Below are 17,699 nucleotides of genomic sequence, written 5' to 3'. Positions count from 1 at the left end.
ATGATCGCGCTACGCATACGACTATAAAAGTTTTGAGTTGGGCAGCGAGTAGTGCATCGGCGAGCCTCTTAGCTCGACGGCCAATCTACTAAGTGAAACTGACAGCAACGAACCAGTGCAGTGGGAATGGAAGGAATATCTTCTTATCACACTGGATATCATTGTTTGCTTAGCGCAAGTTATAACATAGATGCACTCAACATATCAAGGTTAGGCACAATATTGATAAGGACCACCCACCTTCCCTCCGGGAAAAGCGGTCCCGTCTTGTAGGTGTTGTTGAGGCCTCCCTTCCAATCCAGTTGCTTGCCCCCGAGCGACCTGGATTTACGAAGCAAGTCAAAAGTAATTGGCACCAAACTAGGAAGAAATCCTCAATTTCCCTTTATAACTGGAAAATCATTCACCTGGAGACATCCATATATTGTTTTCCAATGAGCAGCGAGAGACGCGGCTCAAACTCTTGAATATTTTACACTAATAAAAAATATTATTACGAAGCAAAGGCACGCCCTCATTTTTTTTATTTAGAAGCAGGCACGCAGAAAAAATTGGCTGCATATCTCCGTGATTCACTGCAAATGTCGTCAAAAGTCGATAGGCTTGTGTCTGGAGTCGCTGCTTTTGATATCGATGCCATATGGCAGTAATGTTGGGAAACGAAAGCTGGTGTTAAATACAGAGCCAGTAGGTGGCAGCACCGTATCGTATAAGTGAAACACGGGCTTTTTTGTGCATCACATGTTATTGCCAGTGCTGTGTAAGAAACACTACAATCTTTGATATTACGTATTTATGCATTTTATTGTAAAAAAGACACTACCTACTAATTATGTATTGGTGTTGTGCTTCAGATATGCGCAATATTTACTTTTTGATCAACAATCTTGGCAAGTATGGTGGCAGCAATCAAATTAAGATGGCTGAACGCTGAGGAAGGCTTAAAGTTTTGCTGGGTGGTTGTATCGGGTGACAGACAGACAGACAGACAGACAGACAGACAGACAGACAGACAGACAGACAGAAGACAGACAGAACAAACATTTTCCGTTGAAGTCTTTCAAGAAAGATAGTCTTATTCAACAGTCATATGGTGCATCTATTTGTCTCAGGTGAAGTGACGGCTCAAGACATTGTCTTCCTTTTCTTCCTCTATGCTGCAATGATACTAAAACATTTTCTACTTGATTAAGATCTGCCTCCAGCATGAGATGCGATGCAAGCTCACGTGGTTTTGCGGTGCCTTTGGGATCGACCCGTATTTCAATAAACGACTATCTCACGTTATTGTTCTTGTGACGTAATTTTGACGGCCTGTTTAAATGAGAGTGGCGGAAGAATAGAATACTGAAATTCTCGTAAAATATTTTAAATGCGAAGCATTAAATAGCGAAATTCGGCGACTTTGAGCGTATCTATCTATCTATCTATCTATCTATCTATCTATCTATCTATCTATCTATATATCTATCTATGTGTCTATCTAGGTAGCTAGCAGTCTAGGACATTTAGCTCTCCTAGTCGTTTCGATAATGGTATCCATACCAAACATGGTATGCCATAACATGATTGTATGAAGTACATATTTGATTAGTCATAACATGAAAATAATGACATCTATGTATTGAATGTCATGATTTACATTTCGTGGTCCTACAGCTCCTATGGTGTTTTCGTTCAGATTGCATGTTGCAAAACTGGTGTGGTATGACATCATTGCATGGCGAACATAAGTGACTGACCGTAACTTGAAAATCATGACATGCGTGTCATGTAATAACATCAATGTATACATGCCACGCTTATGATGCGCTCGCGGACGTTTAGCTAGCGTCACATATACTAAAATTTGGTATGACGGTACGTGAATGAATGACGAAAGTATGTGACTGCTGCAAACCTGATAATATTACATGAGATGCTTGTCATGTAACGACATGACTATATGCTACGCTCATAATGCGCTCGCGGCCGTTCTGCTAGTTTCACATACACCAAACTCGGTATTACGTGACGCGAACGAATGACACAATTAAATAACATAATTAAACATGATAATCACGACATGCATGTCATTTACCAACATTACTACATGCCACACTGATGATGTGCTCACGGCCGCTTCGCTAGCTTGGCTTATGCCAAATTTGGTATAACGTGGTGCCAATGGCTGGCGAAGGTATGTGACTATATAGCAAACATGATAATCAAGAGATGAGGTTATGGGAGAACATGACTACTTGCCACAGTCAAGGCGTTAATACATTTCGACGTGACACGATGCGCGTGCTCGCCAGCGTTCATTTCGTCGCGTCACGCCGGCGTCCACGCCAGGTGCCGGTCCAGCGATATACTCGCAGGCACGCGCTGCGCTGCGTTGCTTTGACGCATGCGCATTTCAGCGCTTACGGCGTTCCTCTGTCACGAAAAGAGGGAGATGCAGTGTTGTCTGGGTAACGCCTCAGCATAGAGTAATGTTACTTCATGTCATCGGTACGAAATGCAGCTAGTCGCGTTTCTCGCCGATTGCCTTCGGGCCGTGCCTACGGACGCTGGTCGCGCCTGGCGTCAGACTATAGAGTGCTCGTCTTTTGCCAACGTAGCGTCGATGTGGCCAGCGTTTGCGTGCGTCAGAGCTACATTGGATTATATTGGGCTCTTCATTATGCGCTCGCGGCCGTTTTGCTAGCTCCACATATACCAAATTTGGTGTTACGTGACGTCAATGGTGACGAAACATATTTATTTATTTATTTATTTAGAAAATACTGCGGCTACTGAAGACCAAGCAGGTGGGGAACATTACAATAAACAAATATGCAAACATCGAGAAAAAAATTAAAGGAATAATCAAATTTGCAAGAATACAAAATGGATGATACAATGAATTTAAGAAAAAATATAACAGACCATATAAAAATAAATAATAAATAATGGCGAAAATGGAGTGATGTCTTAAAGCACACAAAAAAAAGAATATACACATACTATGACTGGTGCAAACTTGATAATCCTCACACGCGTGTCATGTAAGAACATGGCAACATACTACGCTCATAGCATGCTCGGGGCCATTTCGCTAGCTCCACATATACTAAATTTGGTATCACGTGAATAGATGGAGGTAAATGGCACATCAAAACATAATAATCATGACACGGAAGTCATGGATAACATCATTCACCCCCACCTCGTAGTAACGTTGGGCTGATTTTAAGTGACATATTAACATTTCTCATTTGTGCTTGGCATATCTTCGATTCCTACTCTATGTAGAATCTGCAAATTTTTTCAGGATTGGCTCGGTCAAGGTGACTTTTGAAGTTTTGAACTTTTATACGAATAAACAATTAACATACTGGAAAGAAAAACATGTCAGAAACATGTGGATGTCTAATTCAACAGGATATTTCAAAGAAAGAAGCAAGTACTTGAAAATTGAGAGGTGTATTCATTATGCGACATGAAACACTGCAACACAAATACCACTTATTGTAAAGTACAAACAAACGCACAAGTGTACTAGACGCCTTGGAAGAGCTTTTGAAGGAGTCAAGTATTGATGTTGTTTAAAAAAAGTCACAGCTTTGCCACAAAGGCGCAGCGATGAACGCGATAGCAACAAATTGGAAAATCATGTGCAGAATGGCAAGCAGCTCAAAGCGTTCGCCGCGTTTCTCACGCACAAATAACGCACGAAACGTACTCACAAATACAGATGAACGCGAATAGGCGTCTGAGTTGTTACTTTGCTGTGTCTGAAAAGTGCTTCCTTTTTGCAAACGAAGACTGTGCCATGATTGCAGTGACCTTTATGCGCCAAGTAACTACAACAGAAACATTCTAGTGAAATCCCAAGACCAGCTAAGACGTACGCTCTCCCCCCCCCCCCGCACCAGATAAGGGCGCGCGAGCATGCCTCCACTTTCTGCAGTCTAAAGGGCAAAGTACGCTTGGGATATGAGAACGTGTGCCGCCGCTAGAGAGCCTTCATGTGCGCACATCTCCGTTGTTTAAAACACAGTGACGCACGCTCATGAAGGCTCCCTACCCACCACGCGCTCATTGCGCCATCTTGCTGGCAATGCTGAACATGCGAGAGTTTCCCCCTGAGATGCCCATCATCAGTGGTAAGTGGGAGACAGCTTGCCGTTTGAACGTTCAAGGCTGTGTTGCTCGGTGGCTCAGTGGTTAACGCATCGCATACACGATTCAGAGGTTCCACGCTCGACTCCGCACGCCGGAGTAATTTTTAGATTTTTTCTTTCTTGTGTTTTCCCATATGTAGATTTCTTTATTTCTGGCGTTTTCACATATATAAAATGGTATACATATACGGTCAGCAACGGCAATGGTGGTGGCAAAATTCAGCAGAGAGTGTCCATCTTATCGCTATTGAAATAAAACAAGTAAAACGACGGATATTAGTCATAAATGTCACACTAATATCTGCTTTGAAGCTAAACCGCCCTTTTATCATGAATAAATGGTTTATTATGAGTTATACGGCTGCTTAGGCCTAATCCATGGCTGAGTGTTATCAAAGTATGCTTGCGTAGTATTGATGTGGCTGCTATGAACTCTTTCCGAAAGCAGCACTCATTTTGTTATTAACAGACAAAATATCATCGATGCATGACAAAATCTACGTCATATAGGACTATTCTTGACCCAACTGTATGTGTAACGAGAGTGAATCATCGGTTCGTATGAGGCTGTTGCACAACTAACATAAATCATATTTCCACACATGCTCCTTTCATTTTGTTTTATGTTGCCGGCCCAATGCAGGTGTAGCTGCTGCCTGGCGCGTATGAGGCCAGAATTTCTGAAAGAACTGTAGGTCACCTTGGAATCACTTGTCCAGCGGGAGGTCCAGAACGCACACAGCCGATTCAATTGCAGGATAAACGCGGCCACCAGTAATATTATTCTAACTTTCGACGCCGCACGCACACATGCCGACGCACATTGCTGCGGACCATATAATTAACGGCCGAGGCTCTATTCTCCGCTGTCAGTGCCAGTGTGTATCGCTGTAGTCTGACTCAGTTTTCTGGCCACAAGCACGGCCAAATAAATTGTTTCTTTTTTTTTTTTAAACGTCCTGACTCGTGAAAATGTTCTTAAATCACTTACTGGAGGAATACGTCGGCGTCGTCGTACCCAATCACAAGCGCGGGAATAGGCGAGAGGTTACTGGTGTCCTCTTCTCGTATAGCCTTGGCTGCAGTTCCAGACGTAATGACATGTGGAAAAACAAAGAAAGATATTCTTACTGAGGCTCAGCTTATATAGTTGCAAAATGAGAACGCTGAATATGCAGTGCTATTCACGAGAAACACAACGTTGATAGTTCTGTCGCAGGAACCGTTATAACGAAAGAAAGAAACGTGTTATCACAGACGTAGGTGAGCGTTTATTTGGCCTTGTTTCACCGGGCGAAGGAATGAATGCTGCAGAAACTATTTTTAATGTGATGCGAGGAATGCCAAACAGCTCTAAACTAACAGTGCACAACTCAAGCAGAAAGGAAGCACGAAATGAGCATACACAGGACCAACGCGGTCTTACTGTGACAGTTGGACACGAAAAAGGGCGCCTGAAACGAACGCTCCAGGATACACAACACGAGCGCGAACTGCAGCAGTGATTACTTTCTGCGTGAGAAGCGCAGTTCTATCGCAAATGCGGGCGCTGCAAATAGCGAAGTAACCATTTGTTTCTCTTGCTTAGCGCAAACTTGCGAGGGGAGAATCAAGACGTGCTAACCGCTGAGCTTGAACGCCACGCGCGCATGAACGACAACGCCCAGAAGAGGTGCTCACGCTGTCTTCGGGTCCAACCATCAGATAAGAAATACCTGATCGGCAAAGTGAGATTTCATAGTCCGTGCATTAGTGCATAACCTGAAGTTCGATTTGCTTCAAGTTACTTTTGTGTTGTTAACAACGGCAGAAGCCCATGGTATAAAACAGCTGGTAATGCGTCAAACAAACAGAACTTGCAAGAGGAGGAGGAAAAAAAGGAGGAGGAAGAAACTTTATTGAGGAAAACAAATTACAGCATATCCACGGAATGATTGATGATGAGTGGGGCGAAGCGTCCGTCCATCGTTCGTCCTTCTGTCCATGCGTCCGTCCTTCCGTACGCGCGACCGTTCGTGCGTACGTTCGTGCGTCAGTAGTCCATCCGTCCGTTCATGCGTCCGTGCATCCGTTCGTTCGTCTGTTCGTTGGCTTGTCTGTCTGTCCGGCCATGCGTCCGTTCGTCCATCTAACGAGCACTTCAAGTGCCGCCATCTCGATTATTTTTATCATAAATTCAACATATACAAGTACCGCCCTCCAGCAGACAATTCAAGAACTAAACGAGATTATGTACCACATTTCTGCTGTCAGCACTTTGCAAACACCGAGAGCGTGATAACGACGCTGCGCTATGTTTTTCGTAACAAGTGGACATGCGGATATGATCCCGAGGGCGAGTATGTGCCACCGGTATGCAGGTATGTGCCACAGGTTACGTACTGCGACAACGGGACACACAAGCCATGCCATAAAGATCTTCGCCCCTAAAAAAGAAGATAAATGCAGGCAGTTGTGCTCGCAATCCTCAGTCCAGAACTCAGCTGGCATTGTAGTGTGGAACGAACTTTCTGCATCTGCAGGCAAGGCTGAGCAGTCAGGAACACAGGTGCACTTGGACCGACATATGCCTCAGCCGAGCACAAGTGCTGCTACAGATATGGAACTCGATATACGAACTAATAAACGTACCAGATCCCCTATCTTCACCGATCTCAAGTACAAATCTTAACGGAATGGATCAGCTATTTCACGTGAAGATGCTAACAAGCACGCGACATGCGCCTCGGCCGTGCGCCCAACACCATATGTCAGTTGAAGTTACTACAGTGGAACTACCGTTCTATATTCTCAGCCTCAACCGACTTACATTATTTAGTTTTAATCTTGATTTTATTCTTGATATATTTAATCGATAATTTTAATCTTGATATTATGATTCTCCAAGAAACTTGGCTCACACCAGATAAAAATTTCCATCTTGCAGGTTTTCTTTCTTTTCGATTAGATCGCCCATCACCTGGTGGTGGTTTAATGATCCTTGTATCAAGTAAATTATGCCATAGGGCGAAAAGTTTTTTCAGAATGTTAGACTCGCATTGTGAAATATTAGCATTACACTTGTGTCTCCCCCGGATACCACCCTTTTTCAGTTATAAATTGTTACTTCCCCTCCGGTGGCAAAGTACGCGTTATCTTGACAGTGTTTTGGTAGCATGTAGAAAGGAAATTGTACCCACAGGATACTTCAATTCACATCATTTTTCTGGGGGTATAAGGACAGATTCTTGTGGTAGGCGACTGTGGGAGTGGACTATTGATCACAACCTCTTGTGTCTGAATAAAGGTCATGTAACATTTGTCCGAGGACAAACTAGCTCAGTATTGGAATTAACGTTTTGCTCCAATGCAATCAAGATTTTGTTCTGGGCTGTTCTTAATTCGGAAACTAACAGCGACCATCTTCCTGTAGTTTTTGACATTACTTGTTCAACAATAACTTTATATCAGCCAAAACGCACATACATCTAGCATAGCGAATTTCAAGCCTGCCTCCGTTCTGCCATTTCCAAGCTTGGAAATGCCAGTACTAAGGGAATTGCATCTACGATTGCTTAAATTCTGGAGGGATCTAGAAAAAATTCCCAATTTTTTACTCCATCAAATAAACGATCCTCCTCCCGTTGGTGGAACGATGAGTGTACGCGCGAATATAGAAGACGAAAAGCCGCTTGGAAAACACTTCTTCATAATCAGAGCTCAACAAACTGGAAGGACTATTAATTCCTTGCTGGCGTATTTAAGCGTACAGTAAATCGCGCGAAAGAAGAATACGACAGTAGACATTTTGATTATCTTTCTAAATCAAAAAATAAGCGTGCTTTGTTCGCTTATCTTCGGACAAGAAAAGTACTGCCAGCACATTTAACGTTGCAGTCATGTGTCTTGAAGCCGCAAGAAATGAACACCTCTCTAGAAGACATAGCGCAAGGTTTAGAACGCCGCTTCACTGCTAATCTTTCGGCTATTTGGTGTATCACGGTAAATTTTCATGAATTTCCAGAAAGTATGTTTAGCTGAATAGAGTCAGACAGTATTATGCTTACCGAGGACAGCTCCCGGACCAGATAGAATAAAGAACTATATGTTAAAATGTTTACTCCAGGAATCGCCTAATCTTTTGCTAGAACTTGTGAATTATTTGTTAGGGAACGCATGGATACCTCAAGAATGAAAACTTGCCAAAATTTAATTGTTGCTAAAAAATGAAAATGAAGCATATATGTTGGATAACATAATGCTGATCGCACTGACATAAAACTTAGTGAAATTGGTTGAGAGAATTATCAATTTACGAATTATTGAACTTATTACCATGAGGTGAATTCCAAGCCCCTGTCAAATTGGGTTCAGTGCTGGTTGTTCAATTCGAGATGCCCACGTTGATTTAGAAAGTCAGCTTCAATTAGCTCTGCTTCATGAAGAATATGCAGCTTTAGTTACCTTAGACATCGCTAAAGCATATGATACCGTGGAGCACTGTATTTTGACAAATCAATTAGAATACCTTGATTTTCCTTCATACATAGTAGCGTGGGTTGACAATTTTCTTGCAGACAGGAAATTTTATTGTTTTAAAGATGGGCTCTTATCATCTACTCATACCCAAACGAGGGGAGTACCGCAAGGCTCGGTGCTTTCCCCGGTGCTATTTAATTTACGAATCAGCACCATTCCACGTAAACAGGACGTAAAAACCTATGTTTGTGCTGACGATATCGCGTTTTTTTGCAATGGCAGATAACATCCAGACCTTATATGAACGGCTGCAGACTTACCTTAATACATTCGGGAGCTGGCTCGACGGCATTTGCTTTTTACTTAATCCGAGTAAATGTGCCCTCCTTGTTTTCCCGCTGCAATGCCCTGTGAACATCTCCCTCTCTTACCATCATGAGGATATACCCCAGGTGGAATCTGTTAAATACCTTGTAGTAATTTATCACACATCGCTTAACTGGCGACCTCATATCGAATATATCGCCGAAAAAGGTGTGCGGGCCATTGGCATATTACGTAGGCTAAGCAACTACCGCATAGGTATGAGAAGAGACTCATTGGTAATGATATATTGCATGTATACGTTCGTCCCATTTTGGAATTTGGTAGTGTACTTTTCTCTGGAGTTCCAGCGTACAAGTTTCAGCCTCTAATTCTTCTCAAAAGAGAAGCTTTGCGCTTATGCCTTGGCCTTCCCAAAACAGTCGCCAACAATGTGTTGTATCTCGAATCTAGGGTCCCTCCACTTTCTTGTAGAATTCGCCTTCTCACTCTTCAGACATTTTTAAGAATTTATGAGTCACCATTACGACATTCAGAAACAGCCTTTATTTCCACCCCGGAATCATTGTTTGGTGCTAAATGGCCGCGATGCCACACCCCACATTTTACATTTGTGCAAAATTTACTGGAGCCTCTAAATTTACTTATATGCGACATCATGCCGAGTCGTTATAATTCAGCCCCGGTGGAAATTCAGTTTGACGACATTTTTTCTAATAATGCCAAAATACTTCCCCATAATATTTAGGATGGTTTACTAGAAGATCACCTGCGCAGTATGACAACGAACGTTATTATTGTTACAGACGTATCGCAATATGACGAAAAGTCTGCAGTTGGTATTTTCAGCCCGATTTTAGATTGGATTTATTCCCTTCGGCTACCTGATTTCATAGCCATTTTTGTGGCTGAATTTCTGGAAGTAGTGCTCGCCTTACGCAAGTTAGATACAGCAATTACAGCAGCTGTCATAATAACGGATTCTCTATCTCTCTGTGCGGCACTTTCTGTTGGTGCTGATAATTAAGTAACTAAGGCGTTCCGTTCACTAGTACCTGCGCATTTGAGAAAAGTACGATTAGTTTGGGAGCCTGGACATAAAGGTTTATTTCTAAATGAAATAGCCGATTCCTTAGCTCAGTCGTCAATCAGCGAACCGATTCCATCACACTGTCCATCATCCGCTTATGTGACTGCTGCTCGATTCCGCAGACGTACGCTTATGGAAGTCTTTTAACGTTCATCTCTAACAAACTCTACAGAATATCACCATTTATTATATACCTGGCGAAGAGACTTTTGCCGCACTCGTAAACAAGAAGTAGCTATCACAAGGCTCTGTTGCCGGGTACCAAAAATTCTATAAACACAGGTCTGCTCAGGCACCTTCGCCACTGTGCGCGTTCTGTGATGAACTGGAAACAATATATCATTTCTTTTTGACCTGCAGGCGGCGTAACACATTACGAAAAACCCGCTTTAAAATACTTTTACGTGGTATTGGTATGCACTTACCTGTGCCTGTTATTTTATCTTTTGGAGCTTCCATTTTGGTTTCTCTAATGCGACAGCATGCGCGGCCGTCCGTGACTATATTGATGAAAATAATAGGCCGACTAATTAACCAATTCCATTATCCTAACATGTTCACATAATTATATACGTACAAATTCGGATTATTGCTCTGTTCTAAGGATAAATTCGTTTATGTAAATATTTATGTGCAATACTTTAAGCATCACACTTTCCTAGGCTATCGGTAAACTTTCTGTTATGCCTCCATTATTCCAAATTTGAACAGTAATTTTTAAAACCACTTGATTCTTGGCCGATCCCCCATAGTGGGTATGCGCGACTATCAATAGGTGAACAACAACAACAACAACAACAACAACAACAACAACAACAACAACAACAACAACAACAACAACAACAACAACAACAACAACAACAACAACAACAGCTGGCACGAGCGGCTCGCTGAGCCTGGTCAAGAAAACCTATTTGGCTCTGCTTGGCCTCGTACGCAAGTCATTTTATACGTAAATATTTTTTATAGATGCTTGCTTCATAAATACCATTGAGAGATGCTGGAAATTAGTTTTCGCAGCCGAAGGTAGTGCTGCAAGGCATGTCATATGTAAAAAAAAATAAAACGCATTCATTTCACGGTGATGATCACCAACTTCGAATTCATCGAGCTGAACTTGTTGCTAAGCTAGTTCATACATGACTTTGAATTATTAGACGCCGAACCACGTCCACAAAAATACGCAAAATAACAGAAAAGGTTTCCTTATTCTCATATCGCTTCTTTATTTTTCCTTCTAGCGTGTGTTTGGTGACTTGAATATTCCGAGTAACTCAACCGATTATGTGGAAGTTAGCGGTGCTTAGAAAGCTGCGTGCCGAAAATAAAAATTAACATATACTGTCAAAACCAGGCTGATCCAGGAAGCCGTAAGTAAATGAGAGAAAGTGAGGAAATCTCAACTCACTCAACTCCGACATTGTTTAATGCTTGAAATTTCTAGGGGTTACTAAAATATATGCACGACTCACAGCGACCATCAATTGCCCAAGTTAGCCCCCCCCCCCCCCCGCCCCAAAAAAAAGAAACATCACGCGTAGCCCTCCGTAGAACATTTACCATTAGCTGAGCTGAGAATAACGTGTATTTTTACGAATTCGCAAAGTAAATTCGACTTTCTTGACCGTATAAGCCCTGAAAAGTACTTCAAGTCTAACGAGGTCACACGAAAAATACACCGCATACAAATAGCGACCGTTCTACCGAGCATTGCACGAATATTGTTTACACTGGGGCGGAGTAGCAACGACCTGTGTGTGTGTGTGTGTGTGTGTGTGTGTGTGTGTGTGTGTGTGTGTGTGTGTGTGTGTGTGTGTGTGTGTGTGTGCGTGCGTGCGTGCGTGCGCGTGCGCATGTGTGTGTGTGTGTGTGTGTGTGTGTGTGTGTGTGTGTGTGTGTGTGTGTGTGTGTGTGTGTGTGTGTGTGTGTGTGTGTGTGTGTGTGTGTGTGTGTGTGTGTGTGAAGGGCTCCGGAAACTACATCATTTTCGCCTCCATCGAAAATCTAGTCGCCGCCGCCAGGATTCCAGCCTGCGACCCGCATTGTTAGCCACTAGACCACTTAATCGAACTTTGATAACTACTAGCCACTAGATAGAAACCTTAGCCACTAGACCACCACGGCGAGGCGCTAAAATAAAATAAGTTTTTGAGAAACTATATATAATCATCCGCGAAACCGTCCCAATAAAACGGCACGCCGGTGTAAATATTGTGACAAAGTTACTCGTACTCAGGTTTCGCATTAAATAGTCGAGGGCATGTGAACTCGATATCGTAGCCTCGATATCGTAGAAACAGCTGACAGAAGAAGCATATGCTTTAATCGTGGTTTTAAGACTTCTCCACTCTTTGTAGTGAACGAATAGCCACTTATGATGTAGCGCGGCTCACAGCACTTCTTTAAATCCGAAAAACATGAGCAGCCGGGCGGATCAGTGCAAAACCTAAGTGCACGTCGTTTTTCTTTTTTCTTTTGTGGGTTCGCAGGCTCCTCGAACCGGGAATGCCTCGACGCACTTTTGGCACCCCAGCATATTGACTCGTTCACCATGTCGGCAGCAGGTATGCATACAACGATGAAGACTGAGTAATGTATAAACGTGCTAAAAAACGAGGAATCAAACGCTTTTCCAGGCTACGGCGCGCGTGCTCCAAAAGCAGTCGCTCTTGACATCTTCAGTACAAAGCGACTACAGCGCCGACTATGCTGTCTCCCGACAGAGAAGCGGCCTCGGTGAGGCTTGGTTACCTCGCTCATTCCAATACCCTCTTCTAGTACATTGCATAGTTGGTGAGCACAACAACATGCGCTTTTTTTGGCCAAGTGGATTCACGCCACACGCTGCAGAGCGGTGGATCGTAGTATAGGTTCGATGCCCCGCGACAGTACCTCTATACCTTCTGGTTTGCTTTCTTTGCAATATGTTAGTTTATCTTTTACAACGTCATATCCGCGACATAATTACGTCAGAAGAGCTGTGGTAGACCTATGCGTACAACATTTTTGTGTGCATGTAACATGTGGGATCACTGATGTCGTTGTTCACAATCACAAACAACATATTATACCATTATCTTTTGTTCGAAGTTCGTCTGCAGTGTGTCACCCAGTCTATAGGAGCAGGCACGAAACCAATATGCGCCGAAAGTTCAACTTCAATAAATCCAAGAAAAGCATCTGCCAATGCTCAATGCTCAGGATAAGCACTAAACGAAACTTGGTATTTCTTGGTGTCTGCCATTCATTCATTCATTCATTCGATTTACTTTTTCGCTCCTAATTACTTTCTTTTGCACATCATTCAGTAATAATACAGTGCATAAACAGTGCATACAGAGCTAACACGCTGTATGGTTCACGTAGTCATTACAACTCCTTATTACGGATAAGTGGCTCAAGTTGTCTGAGCCACTCTGGTATTAGGTGCCTAATTTTACAGCCTTCAATAAAGTTCGTGATAATTTGGCAGAGGAATTGTCGAATAGGCAGTGTGTTGATGTTGACATGGTTGACTGCCATAAAGTTTTTCAAACACTCTGACGACCAAACTATACTCGACGACAACAAGTCTTGGCACTGAAGAGAAAGCTACGGAGCCAAATCGCCTGTATCCTACCACCAGTGAATGTAGTTTCAAAGTTGCACCCGTATTTTAAACGTGAATTATATATGTCCTTCTTTATTTTTTACGTCGTGCTGTTTAAGACAGGAAGCAGCTAACACCAGTAAAATATTCGTATTTCTTTTGATTAATATGTTGTGACTTAACGCTTTTGAACGCGGGAGATGGTCGCGCCTTTTTACGTACACCTCAAACGCTAAGTGGCGTCTGCATCAACGTGAAACGCTGATGGTGAGCTCCCGTCACTTTCCACGGTGTTACGAGACGCGCGCGAAAACGGACTACTTTGCGTAGTGCTACATGTGCAGAAGCTCCACCTCCATAGCTTTTCCTTCAGTGCCAAGAAATGTCGCCGAGTATACGTAAAAGTATCACAAGGCGCTTCATTTCCTTCTTCATGAACTTCTAAAAACCTGATCCTGTAGGCATGCAGCGGCAGATCTTTTTTTATAGTTCTTTGCAGAATGTTCCAGGAGAACATGCCTTCAATTCAGAGAGACATGTTCGATGGTTTCAGCCTTACGACGAAACGAACAGTGAGTTCCCCATGGTACTAAAAGACCCCTTCGTTTCTTACACAATTTAACCTCAACACTCCCTAAATGAAGCTAAAAAATCAGAGCATATACACGGAGTAAATGATGATGCGTGGGGCAAAGCGTCCGTCTGTTCATTCATACGTCTGTCCTTCCGTGCGCGCATCCGTCCGTCTGTCCGTCCGTTCGTGCGTGCGTGCGTTGGTCCACACATCTGTCCGTCTGTCCGTGCATGCGTCCATTCGTCTGTCCATCCGTCCATCTGTCTGCTGAACAAGTGTCTGTATGTTTCTCAGTCTAGCAACAAACACAGGCCGCCGCATGCCACTACGCTACGTCCATGCTTCACCAAGAAGGCCACGAGCACGTGCTGCCGGGTCGCTCCGTGCCCACCACTATGCTTCGTCCATGCCCACCACCAACGATCAGCAACGTACGGCGACGATCCAGGAGACCGAGAGAGGCACTCGTTCTCCGCGTACCCAGGCACAACCCGCGCAGCAGCCAATCGGAGAATAGCGGTACAGCACGATTTAGAATATCTTCACTAAACAGCAGCTTCTATGTGCTTCTCTGAGACAGTGCCGTCTATTATACCATTCGGGAGATAATGCCTTCTTTATTTCTCGTTTTCTTCTTCAGTCGCTTACGTGTGATGCATGACAAGGTTTCACTAAGGAGCTTCTCCCCTAAAGTGATTTTGAACTAAATGTACTGACACAGCTGTTGCTTAGAGCTTCTAAACTACCTTACACCAAGTTTATCCATATATTGAGCTAGATTATACCAAAGTTCTTGTTCGCACATTGGAAAAAATATACACTCTATCCAAACTGGCGTCTGGAATTTTTCATCTTTGAAAAATGGCAGGCGCAGAAAAAGGCTTCAACAGGTGAACAATCACAACTGGTTGCTTATTGCACAACTTTTATATATACTTTATACGTTAAGGCCACGCTAAGCACTCACTAAATATGCAATATGTAATCTCCCTTTTTTCATATTGAAGGCATATATACTCATAGGAATTTTTGTAATGTGAAAGTCAATTTGTAAACTATTTCTTAGGTCACAGCATCCTCACACCATGCTCAAATCGCTAACAACTTATCTGTTGTTTTGCAAAAACTTCCAATCGTGACTGTGGGCCTGTGTTTTCGCTTTTAGTTTGCGCCTTAAGCATGACCCTACCTATTTTTTTTACCAATAATAAACAACATGGTTCCTGAAATTGCACTGTCAACCCAGGAGTAGATTGATCGTACTGGCTTCCTTGCGCGTAACAAAAAATACCTCGAATTAAAAAAAAAAGCCCCGTACTAGTGGTGTTAAACCAGAAGAAAGTGCCCCGTTGGGTAGTGTTCCTTGTTTCCTTTTATACTGAAACATTTCCGCACACAAAAGTTCCCAAGGAACATACACTAGTCCTTGTGCACTTTTCATTTATGTGTTTCTGTAGTGTGCGCAAAAGCTTCAGCATGCAGCCAAATAAATTAGCCAACCATTCTGTAATAATGCTTCTTTTCATTTTTCTCTTCCTTAATTTCTATCTTTTTTGATTTCACTTTATTGCTTTGCTTGTACGTACTTTTTGTGTCTGTTTATGTATATTTCCGTCTAGATCTCTGTCTTTTTTTGTCTCGCTGTCTTTTTCATTATTTATCTTCATTCATATTCGCGCCTTTTTTATATTCATTGCTATTTCTGTCAGTTTTTCTTCATTTCCTTTTATTATTTGATTCGTTACTTCCTGTTTTGTACTTTGTCTTTCTTTAGCCTCAATATTTCTCTTTTATTTTGGTCTTCACTGTTTTCCTTGTCTGTTTCTCTCATTGCTACTGTGTAACTTTAATTTTCTTCTATCTTAATTACATTGTTTTTCTTTTCATCAACATAGCAAACGCTATCCCCCGTCACACGATGCATCAAGAGTCCCCGAGAACTTCTTAAGATGCCACCGACGCCGATGGTCAATTTGCGCGTTTCATGAGACATCTAACGCTTTTCCTGTTAGAATTTGTGGTATTCCCGGACCAAAACTCGGTTTCACGTGCGTCGTGAAAGATACACTGACCTACTGAGGGGTATCCGGGTGTCTCGAAGTCACCGTAGTGGTAAAGCGAACCCCTTTGCAGCGCCGAGCCGTCCACGAAGGCGGTGTCCGGATACACCTTGGTCGGGCCCAATGGCGCCACATCCTCGGGATCGGCGAACACCAGCAGGCCGACGCCACCTCGCTCGTGACAGTTGCGACACTGTCACGAATGGAAGAATGTAGCCGAGATTGAAGCCCATTTTGCTCCATTCATTTTCTTGTTTAGGAGAAAGAGAACAAAACGATGGTGCAAAAGCACTCCTACGCTGCTGCCCAAATAAACAAAGAACAAGCGAGGAAAGCAACGTGACTGAAATTTTATTACCTCTGCCCAAAGTAGGAATCATCGCTACGTAACTGGAGTTTTATTATCCCTGTCCAATGCAGAAATCATTGCTTCTCTTTTCCAATGGCCGAGACACTTTCCGCGGGTTTCTGGTACATTAATTTGCCCGCGCCGGCTGAGCGAGGCCAATAGGTGGTATGAACAGCCATTCTAAGCTATAGGCCGTGAAACAGCTCTGTCCGAAATAGACGCTACAAATGTTTGGTTATAGTGTTCTTCTGATTGCTGCTTCGCGTGCGGATAACAATGCTCTTAAAATAGTACACTGTTAGGGAACGCATCAAATAAACCTTAGGACGAGTGCATATAATTCTAGTAAGAACTCTGAAATGCATTAGGTGAACAACCATTTATTCGTCCCAGATGCTACATTGAGGAAATTTAGATCTTGTAGGTATAGCAGCAGAAAACACAGTTAGATTTTGCCGCTGATTTGTAGCGAGTGAATCTATTGACCATACGTTGAAGTGCGAATGCGAAACAGATATGCTTGGAAAGGTTTAGGTGAGACAGTACGTCGCAATAGCTAACAAGCAAGGCGACGGCATGTCAGACGCGTCCTATAGCTTAACTGCCACGAGTCTACACCGAAGGCAATGAATGATTTGTGGGGTTTAACGTCCCAAAACCACTATTTGATTATGAGAGACGCCGTAGTGGAGGGCTCCGAATTTTTTACCACCTAGGCTTCTTTAACGTGCACCCAAATCTGAGCACACGGGCCTACAACATTTCCGCCTCCATCGGAAATGCAACACCGAAGGCTAGTATCGATAGATAGTTTGCATGGAAATGAAAGAGCACGCAAATTTGTAAGCCCCACAAATTCAGCATTGGCTGAATTTGTGGGGCTTACAATTCAGCATTGGCTGAATTTGTGGGGCTGAATTTGTGTGGCTGACTGTCACAAAAATCACAGAGAGGTTAAATAAAAAGGGAGAATCGAAAGGGACGCCATTTTTTTATCGCCCATCGTGAAGTCAAAAAAAGCCGTGGGAAAGAGTAACTGAACCTAACGACCAAGAAAATTGACGTTCACAGTAACAATATTGAGTTTGTTGGTTGTCATGTCAAGTT

At 42.9% G+C, this 17,699-nt stretch overlaps 1 protein-coding gene across 1 annotated transcript in view; it reads right to left on the bottom strand.

Moving 5' to 3' along the window:
- Positions 1 to 17,699, bottom strand: part of LOC119164677 (aminopeptidase NAALADL1-like) — a 96,226-nt gene that overhangs the window by 61,095 nt on the left and 17,432 nt on the right. Inside the window, exons 8-10 of the mRNA XM_037416895.2 lie at positions 16,256 to 16,436; positions 5,140 to 5,227; positions 241 to 321 (exon numbers count right to left, since the gene is read on the bottom strand). Coding sequence (XP_037272792.2) covers positions 241 to 321; positions 5,140 to 5,227; positions 16,256 to 16,436 — 350 coding nt within the window. The remainder of the gene's footprint in view (positions 1 to 240; positions 322 to 5,139; positions 5,228 to 16,255; positions 16,437 to 17,699) is intronic.

This window comes from Rhipicephalus microplus, chromosome 9 (genome assembly GCF_043290135.1).
Source record: "Rhipicephalus microplus isolate Deutch F79 chromosome 9, USDA_Rmic, whole genome shotgun sequence".
Classification (NCBI taxonomy): domain Eukaryota; kingdom Metazoa; phylum Arthropoda; class Arachnida; order Ixodida; family Ixodidae; genus Rhipicephalus; species Rhipicephalus microplus.
The sequence above is the reverse complement of the archived record's forward strand: the minus strand, read 5'-3'. Positions and strand labels throughout refer to the sequence as shown.